This window comes from Haemaphysalis longicornis, unplaced genomic scaffold, assembly GCF_048455015.1.
Source record: "Haemaphysalis longicornis isolate Haplotype H1 unplaced genomic scaffold, Haemaphysalis longicornis Haplotype H1 scaffold_9, whole genome shotgun sequence".
NCBI classification, from domain to species: Eukaryota; Metazoa; Arthropoda; class Arachnida; order Ixodida; family Ixodidae; genus Haemaphysalis; species Haemaphysalis longicornis.
Window position 1 is genome coordinate 20943684 of NW_027526460.1, and position 11349 is coordinate 20955032.

At 50.0% G+C, this 11349-nt stretch overlaps 1 protein-coding gene across 8 annotated transcripts in view; it reads right to left on the bottom strand.

Moving 5' to 3' along the window:
- Positions 1–235: 235 nt before the first annotated feature.
- Pmca (plasma membrane calcium-transporting ATPase 3) overlaps positions 236–11349 on the bottom strand; it is a 283076-nt gene continuing 271962 nt past the window's right edge. Inside the window, exons 22-24 of one of the 8 annotated variants that reach the window (XM_077682992.1) lie at positions 11225–11293; positions 7481–7510; positions 236–5180 (exon numbers count right to left, since the gene is read on the bottom strand). In XM_077682992.1, the coding sequence (XP_077539118.1) occupies positions 4908–5180; positions 7481–7510; positions 11225–11293 (372 nt within the window). In that variant the 3' untranslated portion in view covers positions 236–4907. Of the gene's footprint in view, positions 5241–7480; positions 7511–11224; positions 11294–11349 lie in introns of all 8 variants that reach the window. The other 7 variants (XM_077682989.1, XM_077682996.1, XM_077682993.1 and 4 more) reach the window with 7 other exon arrangements.

The window sequence follows — 11349 nt, forward strand, 5'->3', positions numbered from 1 at the left end:
GGCAGCACCATGGGTGTGTCAGGGTTCAGAATTGTTCTTGCCTCAGTTATTTGTGCCCAGGTCAGGAAGTCGTCATCCCAAAAGACACTTTCGCAAGGGTTAGCTCTTATAACATAACGAGGCTCCTCCCCCCTAATCTGTGGGCCTAGTAGCAGTGGGCAGCAGGGAAGCGGGTGCTGCAGAAACTGCTGCCCACACCATGAGCCCAACTGGGCAGGCAGACAAGACTCACTGATCAAGAGCTGGGTAACTTTATTTCGCAACAGAAGATGAAGTTGATGATTCATTTACAATGGCATTGAACGGTCATTATGATGCACAATGTGTCAAATGCAAAGCACTTGCCGCGACATACCACTGATAAGTTGTTGCATAAATTACCCCTGAAAACACAAGTGCTGTCATGCATTCATTAGAATTAACACACAGATGTTATGCTCCACTAGTGTGTTTTTTCCCCCAAATTTGAATTATTCTTTACTCTAAGACATTCACATCATGATGTACTCGAAGAAAGAAAGCAGTGCAACGTTTCAACAAGAGGCACGTAAAGCAATGTCAATTCTACGGACGTCAATGCCAGATGCTCGACGTGGCGCGCACAGGCATGTGGGCAGACCGAGCTCACCGACAGAGAGAATACCGAGGGAGAAAGTGACCGAGTTTGCTTTGCAGAAGATTGCAGTCGTGATCGCTACCATGAAAGAAAGAATGCACCCAGACTTTCAACTTGACCACGATGGACGCCAGACACTTAAAGGCGAAATACACCTAGCTTCTAACACCACGGCTGTGTGTAGCATTTAAAAAGTTCAAATGGGCCCTAGAATGGTATCGTTACCATCAGAGATGCCTACGGTCGCTAGAAACAGCTTTGGTGATATCTCGAAACGTCGCAGCCTGCTGACATGAGAAGCTACAAGAGCTTGCACGGTACCTCAAATGAGATCAGAAAAAAAAAGTAAAAGAAAAATGGAAAAAAGAGGGGAAGAGGGGGAAATACAGCCAAACAAGAACGAAACAGGCTCTGCATAACAGTGAACAGCAAATGGCAATAATAGTGCTAACAGTTACGCATAATGGCATCACCCTCCACGTTAGAGGAAAAAAAGCCTCGCCGCTGAGTTCACCACACCTGAAGAGGAAGAAAGGCTGCATCGGAGACAGCTTCCACACACACCAACTTCGCATCAGTCAGGCACTCACCCTTTTGCCCTGTCTCCGTGCTGGAAACGTGCTAGGGACATAAATAAACAGGCCGAGTAAGAAGGACCCATGCGACCACACAACTACTGTGCAAGTTTCAAGGCAAGAGCAACTAAACACACACAAGAAAAAGGCCGGGGGTTGGGAAGAATAATGTGCCAGCTAAGGCCAAAAAATGAGCGAATCCCCCTAGCCACCAACGAAAGAGGGAGTCTAAATGAACGGGGTCTTACGTTTGGCCTCAGTCCTGCATTACCCCGGCTGGGAGGCTGTTACAAGAGTCCGTGGCGTAGCCAAAGCGGGTGGTTATCTTTCTGCGGCACCCTTGTTCACAAAAAGCTACTGATCACCTAGGCCGGTGCTGCAAGACCAAAAACTGAGTAAAGATCACCGTGCTTGCGTTCAAACAGTTCCGTCATCTCGCCAATGACCCCCCACACAGTGTCTGCAAGCAAAGAATCAGCTAAAAGCTGGCAGCAGAAGCTCAGCCACTTTGGCGCTGCTTGCATTGGCTGTATTTTTGTGGTCTGGACTACAGTTAGTGTCTCATAGTCCAAGGTGCCCATCGATCTGCTCCTTGATGCTTGCAGAACATCGCTCGGACTGCGCCCCCCCTTCTTGGCTGTGCCACAAACACTGGATGCAAGAGTCAGGTCGCTTATTCACTCACCTAACCCCAGCTATGTCCCTGAAGCAGGTAACCAAAGCGTCCAAGCGGGGGCCCTGAGTCGCGTCACAAAACTGATGCTGCGCCTTGTGGTACTACCTCCACCATACCATGCATCCCCTGTGTAGCCCAGGTGCCAAGCTGACCTCGTTCACTGGAGTTTTCTCCGAAAAGTGCAAAATCAAGCACCGAGAACAAGTTTTTTTCCCTTCCTGCTTGAGAATAAACAACAATGAGCAACAGCTTTAGGACGCGAGCAAGTGTGCACGCAAAATCGGGTGCAAATAAAAAAGACGTATTAGAAGGCTGAGGAGCAAATAGGCATTCTTTATGTGGGGATAACAACCGTCCTGTCAGCTGCGTGGTGCTAGCGCTCGTGAAGACGGACGTAAGGTGCTAACTTGCATAATTCGCTTCTTTTAAATATCTTTGCTCTTCTCTGTCCCTTACATGGCGGGAAACATAGATGACAGGCATCCCTCTCCTTTCAATACATTTGCCCGCGCAATACAAGGCACACACATGCGTTCTCGGGTTTCGGTAAAGAGAAAATAAAATGAGCATGAATTACTCCGTCCTTTTCCGCAGCATCGCAAGTTGATGACAAATCTGCCGCGTGCTGCCCCGTTTGAGTCGCACCACGCAACTGTTACAAAAACGAACTCTCGCTCCGTGCCTACTAATCCTCTCCGTGAATGCCCACTTACTTTCTTGCGCCCATTCGCAACGCCTTTATTTGTTTTCATGACGTGCAGTGCAGCACAATCGTACCTAATGACGAGAACTGAAGTGCGTGCAGACTCACACACACATGCACACACAAAACAAAGGGTAAATGAGAATTCAAAGCTTGACAAAGAAAGCTCGGCCATTGGCAGTCAAACAATAAAGCATTTTTTTTCAGCGAGACTCTCCTTCGTAAGAAAAATCCCGTCGTATTCGTTGTACAAGTGCAGAGCTGGCGCCAGCGTTGCCAACCAAATAAATTTACTCTGGAGTGACAAAGGAGCAACATCGTATTTTTTTTCTTGTTGTGTAAGAGCTGGTTAAGGTCAGGAAGGTTAGACATGTATATCTCTCTCTCCATATTTATATCGTATATGTATATTTATATATATATATATAATGCCGTAGATATACGCAAGGAAAAGGAAGTTGGTATGTTCATGAAGCACTTTTCTTTCTTCTCTCGTCTTGGCAAGCAACTTTCACACCTTGCATTAATTCCCTTAAAACACCAAGAAAACTGCGATCTCTTGACATTCAGTGAAAAGGGAGAAGGGTGGGGCTTTGACTCTCATCGGGGAGGGGGAGGGGGAGCGAGTTGGGAGGAGCGGTCTGTCGGGGATGCATGCCAGCCCAAGACGACAGGCCATAAGGCAAGAGTGACGGGGGACACGGGGCAGAGTACGCATTTTATCTCGCCTTTGTACGCGTCTTCTATGTTACACCCTCCGAAAAGAGAATGCCTGTTTTTTTTTTTTTTTTCTTTTTGCACAGAGAGAATGAGAGAGGGTTGGTGCAGAGACTCTTGCGACGTACGTGCAGAAGAGAGAGAGAGAGAGAGAGAGCGCTTGTCCACTGACAGCAGCAGCTGCGGTAAAGGGAGTGGCAACAGTGGGGAGAATGTTTCGTTTCAACAAGGGACGACTGCCAACATGCAAAACTACAGAGCCCAACAAAAGCCGTTTGCGCAAAGGCCTAGCGGGGACAGCTTGAGCCATGTCTTTTTTTTCTCTCTTTTGTTTAACCTGTGTGGCCACTATGTTCGCTGCTAATCATCAGCTCCATAGCACTGAAAAAACTTTGCTACTAGTATTTGTTGCTTAAATTGCGCGCCTAACACCCCTCTCTCTCCACCATTGCTCTCTCGGCATCGCAATGTAATGCTAAAATAAATGCTTGTCATATATATATATATATATATATATATCTGTATAGTATTTATATTTGTATACGACTAACGTATGATCCAGCAAGAACTGTGCAGTAACTAACAATCCCACTGTGCAACAGCACTTTGCCTAACTTACCATTTCCATAACCCTTTTGATTTCTAAACGCTCAATTCGCAAGGGGAAAAAAAGGGGGAGGGGGTGAAGCAAAGGATCGAAAGCAGTTTGCAAACTTCACAGGAACGCAATGGGAGAGGCGGGGCATTTGAAAGATCAATAACAAGTTGAGGGAAACGAAAGCGGTCATAGATGGGAACATGTTCAGTTCGAACACGCACACTGCCTAAACTTCGATATTAAAATATGCGCAAACTTAACGGGTATCTTTTTTCAAGCAACCTTGCCTTGCGACTCGATTGCATGCTTCACATGCAATTCAACACCATCTCTTCTGCTCAAGAACGTGAATTCGTGCATCATTGTTTTTTGATTAACAGTGTACAAACAGTGGGCAGGGTGCCAAGCGATACGGCAGCTTCATCTGCCAGCCGCGCCCATCGTGCCGTGACGTCGCACGCAAACAAAAGCCGCGTGCTCGTGTGCCCCCGATCACTCACACATTTCAGAGCTGGCGACAACTTTGAGCCATGAAGAGAAAAGAAAGAGAGAGAGAGAACAGAAAAACATACAAACGGCAGCCTAGCTGTCCACACACAGCAGAGGGTTTCAAACGCAGGCGCTACGTGTGGAAAGTGGTTAAAGGAAACCGAAGTTGAGCCTCACGTTCTGCGGCGATAAAATGTTTTGAGGCTCGACGACATATTTTCTACGTTATTTTGTTTTGCATCGTCGCCAACACCGATGCGTCCGTCCGTGGCACAAAAAAGCCTTGCCTAGACACCGACACGCACACAGAGAGGGTGTTTCGCAATGCGACAACGGTGTTAGCGGTCGAGAGGAAGCCGAGTTGAGGCGGGGAGCGACAGGTGCGGTGGTTGACGCACATCTTTCGTCAGCGGCCGAGCGGCGCGTCGAGGTGCAGGGTTCAGCCGCGGGGAACAACACGCACGCACACACACACGCACGCACACATCTTCTGGAGGCTCTCGGCGACGCGAAAGGGAAGTGGTGCCGCTGGCTCACACGGCAGTCTCCACACTGTGATTAGATGTGGCGTCGCCCTCCTTGGCGGGCGGCTGCTCCCTGGCGGCGGCAGCGGCAGCGGCAGCGGCGGCGGGGGGCTCTCGGGGGGGCACGGCAGGGGGAGCAGCGGCGGGGGCACTCGGCGCCTCTTCCTTGGGCGAGGCCACGCCCGCGCCGGCTGACGAGTGCGGCTGCGCGTGCAGCTGCGGCCGCACAAAGCCGCCCGTGCCCGAAGGGGAGGCCGCTGATGCCTTCCGAAGGAGCGCGGTCTGGTAGGCAGGATTATTGCGAGCGTCTAAGTTACTGCGGAAAGCATTCACTACTCGGATCTGAAACAGGCCAGAAGAAAAAACGGGGGAGAGAAGGGGCGGGGGGTGGGGAGGGGAGGGGGGAAGGGGGGGGCAGAAAGCAAAGAGAAGAAGACGAAGAAGAAGGGGGAAGAAAAAGAAAAACGGGGAGCAGGGGCGGGGGAGACAAAACAAACGTGTGAGTACCAAACCAAAAAAGAGAGAAAGAGAGAGAGAGAGAGAAGTTCAAACAAAACGCAGCAAACAAACGTGAGCCAACCAAAAAAAGCTTCAAAACCAAACAATGCTCGCATAAAAAACCAAAAAGAAAAATATGAGAGGCAGCGCAGCCAGACAGCAAAAAGGCGGAAAAGAGAGAGTTTGTCCAAAAAGGCAGACAAAGCAGTTGCAGCAGCACCCATGGTCGGCAACAAGGCCTCACTCGGGCTCAAACACTACAAGTGCCGAAGAGAGTGCGTGGCAAACCTGACGCCAGTGCACAGAGGATGCACCCTCCCAGAGACTAGCTCTGAAGACAGGCGTTCCTACGCTTACGACCACGGCTAAGAGGTCTTAGGCAGCACTCCTAGAGAGGAAAAGCAAGCTGTCAAAGCCATTACCAGTGCTCGCCTGGCTAGGGTAGCTTAAAGGCAAAGGTGCTAAGAGCTACTGCCAAGAGCCCACGTACCTAGAACTTGCAATCACTTTGACTCAACATTTGTACTGCTTCAGAGACAGGCAACTAGAAACAGCCACTGTCACAAAACAACAAAATGGCACAGCCACTGGTCACTTGGCTCCTCTGTAGAGCTGTGCTTCAAAACCTAGCATGCTCATAGCAAAAAAACCAAAAAACGTGCATCCTAGTAGGGAGCAGCGGGTCCTGTGCGGCGGCACCTCCACTCTCAACAGCTCCCCGTCCCAGCAACAACCAGCACACACAACAAAAACACACAGCAGAACTTGCCAAGCGCACACACCCCAGCCAACCGAAAAAAAGCCTCGCAAACGGTCCCCTCTACGCCCGGTCAGCGTGAAGGGTGGTGGTGAGGTCTCACGGTGTGGCTCACCCGGACACACCTGGTGCCCGTCCTTTCCTGTGCTGTCCATGCGGCTCGTCACTATTCACTCGACAACAAAACAAACCATCAACAGCCAAACAAAAGCAAAAGGGCCCAAAGACGCACAAAACCAAGACATGCACATGTTTAGTTTCCCTCTGTCTGTCAGTTGAGAAGCCTCGCCACTCAGAGAAAAACAAACAAAACGCTTGGTACGGGGTTATACCACAAGTGTCCACGACAGGCAAAGGAGCAAAAAAAAGAAGTCAGAACGAAAATGCCTGCAGTCAGTCTGTGCGGCAGTTTGTGGTGGTAGGTGTTGTTCCGCCACTCGCCCGCGCTGGTCCCGTGAGATTCTGTGGGAGTGCCCGGTGGTGTTGTGTGTGTTGGTGGTCTGCGATGCCTTCCTGTAGACACTGTCGTGGTGCTGTTGTCGTTCCGGTTCTCTCCCAGTGGGGGGCCGAGAGTGCTCTCGGACACGAGGTGTTCCTTGGAAGCGGCAGATTTTCCCACCACATGTTCCCAAATGTCACGGGGGGGGCCACACGGCGGGTCGTGTTCGGTCCCTTGCAGCTGCCAAGAGCACGACGCTTCGGGACAGACCCGGCACCAGTGCGTGCCCCGGGGAGGTGCAACAGACCGCAGGCATTTCGACCTCAAACCCCCGCCCTGTGATCCTCAACGAGTGTCGGGGGGAAGGGTCAGTGCTGTACCGTCTGTTTCCTCCTGTCTGCGTTCGTGGCAAACGTAAAGGACCCTGCGCCCGAGTGTGCAAAACCAAGGCACGGCAAAAGAAAAGCACCACACGGCACGAAACTTGCACCAGGCCAGACTTGCATCACCACAGCAGGCACGACGGCACACGCACTAAGCGACACTCCCTCCTACTGCGCTTCGTCGAAGGAGGAACGGCAGACCGCCCAAAAGACAAGCCAGCCAAGCAGCCGAGGAACAACCCTAGTGGAGAGCCAGTGGAAGCGGCAAGTAAAACACAGCGGCATGCAAGCACAGCAGACTGCACCACAGCACAGAGAGATGGTCGCGCCACCGAATCAGCCGCCGCCGTCCGTCGGCGCGCCGGTGGCAGCACACGATGGCCATGCCAGGAGGACACGAGAGTTACACGAGAGGGGAAGAAGCCGCCTGCTCTGCTCAAGGCATCAAACAGTAAGGTCCATGCCGCCGGAGTTGCGTGCCTATAAGTCCAAGGGGTCAACTTACTTGTTTCGCCAATACATCAGAATGATAGGCCTGCATGCGTAAACGACAAATGGAGTAAGTGGCACGTTTTCTCGCTCTCTTTTGCAGAGACACTAGGTGAACACGGAAAAGGAGAAACAGGAGAATAAACAAACAGAAGGATGAGGGCGGCCCTTCGAGGTGGGCAAGATATCTTGTACGAGGACGAGATTAAGAGAAAGGCGGAGAAGAACAGCGTCTGTCCAACGGGAAGCCCCACCATTCGCCCAGTACGCTTGCTTTTGGCTGTGGCGAACAGTGCACAAGCGGCTAACCCAATATCGGGGGCTTCTGGGCAACCCTTCTGCAGTGGGCTGAACGTGAGGTACGTGCTAGAAAGAGGGACAGTGGGGCCGGGATCCAATGCTCGCTGCGTGGTTTCCTACAGAGGACTTCTATGCTGCAACAGCAGCCTTAGACGCAGGCCAGTAAATCACCCAGACAACACACGCAAGCATGTTAGTGAGAAAATCTGAGGTCTAGCACATGACGCAAGGCTGCGAAGATGGTGGGCATTAGAGCGCAAGTAACCTCAATGCCAGAAATACCTGTTGGTGCTTAAAATAACTAGCAAAAAAAAAATACTGATTTCGGCATTATGGCCACAAATGCAAACATTTCGTGGTAATGGCTGGTGAGAGAGCCAGGCCTGGTAAGCGGACGTAGTAGTTTCCTTTTCCAGAAGCCAATGCTTAACTACCCAGGATGACCCCCATAAGGTTCCCGTCACATTAGAACAAAAGATGCGAAAGATGCAAATTATGGCACAATGCAATAAAAAGAAAAAAAAAAAGGCAAGCCTATGGATATGAGGTTTTGCTCCTCACAGTAAATGCCCAGGCCATAAAAGAAAAAAAAAGTGCGGCTTTTGACAGACTCCCTATTTCACTATCAGCTAAGTACAGCTGGACAGCTGATAAAAGTTGGTACTTTAAATTGAATACAGCAGCTATTATCCAGGCATGTCGATGCATTCGCACACTACCAACAAGCACTTGTCCGTCTACAGCATACGGATACTCCGTAACGAACCCAGTCGCTCCGCCATGTGCACAAAGCGCAAGGTTAGCTTTCCAAATGCAGCCCTCTCAAAGGTTACTACAGTCAAGCAGCACAAAATGCAAGTCAGACTTCTCCACAATGCAGATTCAGCTCAAATAGTAAGCTGAAAGAACAACAGGCACTACAAAGCCAAAGCAGTGTGATACAGTAAGCCCTTGTTAACCCACACCGCAACTACCTCCTATCTGAACGGCGAGCTCACTTCACTGCCTGCATAGAAATGTACGCGAGCTCCGCTAAATTACATCTCACACAAATAACTGGTAACCAAATAAAGGCTGATGCATGTCGCCCTCAGTTCCTTTTCCTGTGCGCGGACTTTAGTGGAATGAAATCTAAAAACATGCCGCAATGGTCCAGGCCCCCTCAATGCTTTTTGAGTGCTTTGTTGCTAGACATTCAATATTCCCAATTTAAATGCTCAGTTCTGCGACCAACCCCTCATTCATAGGCACTGTCGCCACAGAGGTGTTATTTGCCGCTAGAAGGTTGCAAGGTCCAGACGAGCTAACATGAGCTTCAAACACCAAAACACCTGTCTCTGTTCGCCAACATATGCTTCGTCAATAAGCAGCACACAAGATAGAAGCATGAGAACAAATGGGCGTAGACACGAAGCTGCCCAATTCCTTTCCCGCTTCATTGTTCTGTGCTGCCGTTCTCCTTTCTGCCTCCCTCAAGTGCCTCTATTTTTCCATTTGAGGTATCATTCCGACAACACTGCCAACGCTGCCACTTCGTCAGTGGAGCCAAATTAGAAGTTGGAAACGCGAGGCTGCCTGAAGCTAGGCGTATACTGATCACACTACCCTCCGCTCGCACAAAACTTGCTGTATAGCTGGCTGAGACTCTGTCCAGTGTGTACGGCGGGACCTGTGCCCACCAGAGAAGGAAGTGGCTGAGTATTGCAAGTTAACACGGACTTACTGCACTGAACCCCCCCTCTATCCCCGCAAGTGCAAAGATGCCCGGTCAGCCATGTCTCGGGCCAAAGCACCGCTATCCTCGACCATGGCGAACCAAAATGGCAGCTGCTCTAGCCCCATTCCCACCGGCATGCAGCTACAGCAAACAGGAAGATGGCGCAGCAAGTCTGGGAACAAAACAACCGTTTCCATTGGGATGTATGTACAACAGTCCAGTGTTAGTTGGGCAAACAGGTCAGGTGATTGCTCGTTCAGAGGAATTCCAAGTGAAGCCCCCTTGCAGCAGCACAAGCACCGACTTCTCTGCTCTTGGCAGTTGCACTCCCTTAATGCGGGCCACTTTGAATTCCACTGTCATCAAGTATGTTGTCTGAATGCGCAATTGCTGACTTGTTGCTTTTTTTGCTCAGTCTTCAAACGAACACTGCTCAGTGATGCTGCTTTGTGTACAACATAAGAGAGAGTGCAAAATCAAACCAACACTAGCTGCTTGCAATGACAATGTTGCGCTCACATTTGCCACAAAGTAAAGCACCAGATTCCAGTCCCCGCATACACACAAAAAAAAATGTACAACAAAACGTGGCTGCACATGGTAAGAAAGGGAACATGTTCCTATGCAGACTAGAAAAGCAAAAAAAAAAAAAAAAAAAGAGGAAAAGAGAAACCAAAGAGGGGGAAAATAGCAATTAACACTAAACAACCCCTGGGTATAGCAATAATAATAATAAAAAAAAGAAACAAGAGGCAGAAAACGAAAAGCCTCCCTAATCAACCACAAGTGCATGCCACGTATTATGCACAAGTGGACACATCCCTGAGCTTGCTCTCCGGAATCCGGGACATACGAAGCGAACCAAATCATCACCGTGAACATTCAATCTGAATCATACGTGATCCAACTGCCTGTATTTCAGTAACAAGCTGTCCCAGAGCACAGTGTTTAGAGCAACACCCAGGGAGGGCATTCCCAGAGAGCAAACTTCAGGATGGCCATGCCCCGCCCCGATGCTCCAGCCCTGTGAATTGCAGCTTGGGACTGAGATAGGTTGATAAACCTAGACTGAAAACAAACAGCATAAAAGCATGCTGTGAATAAATTCATTGACCCATTTTATTTACTCAGTGAAGAATTTCGTCCCCTTCTGAAATGTTGACCGAAATAACTGCTGCTCCTTTTGATCGCCCCGTCAGAAAACCCCCAAAGGCAATAAATCTTGGAGGTTGTTCTCCACAGCAGCCCCCCTTGTATGGTGTCAAAAAACCATCAGAGCAATCCGCCACATCAGACGCCTATCGCAGCGAGACGCCAAACTGCAATGCCATGGGCTGAGCCACTAGTACAACACAGCATTTGAACCACGGGTGCGTCACCATCACTCTCACTGCACAAGAGATACGAGCAAGACTAGAATGACACATGCAGCCCCGCAAAAGAAAACAGACAAGCACGTCTAAAGACGCCAACGTGCCCGTTTCCACCGATGGCCCACAACGAACGAGAGCAAGTTACTGATCGAGCCAAGAGGAGCAGCAGTGTTTCATCGAAGTGCCCTCCCGCAGCAAGCCAGGCCACATTGCGAAAACTGGCACGTTGGCTACTCTGGAGGGCTGTTGTTAGGCATTCTATGGCTACCAACAAACCAAATCACTACAAAGTTATATGGACAACGTAGCAGGCAGCACAAGGTGCAGGACATAAAGAAAAAAGGGTTTCCAACAGCTTAAAGAGTCTTACAGCTTGATCTGTTGCACTCTTGCTGTAGGGAACTGGAATCAATCGATCCTGCAACTCTCCTCCAATCACCTTGGGAAATAGCATCAGGGTGGGGATGAGTGTGAAACCCAGGCCCTGCACTCCGC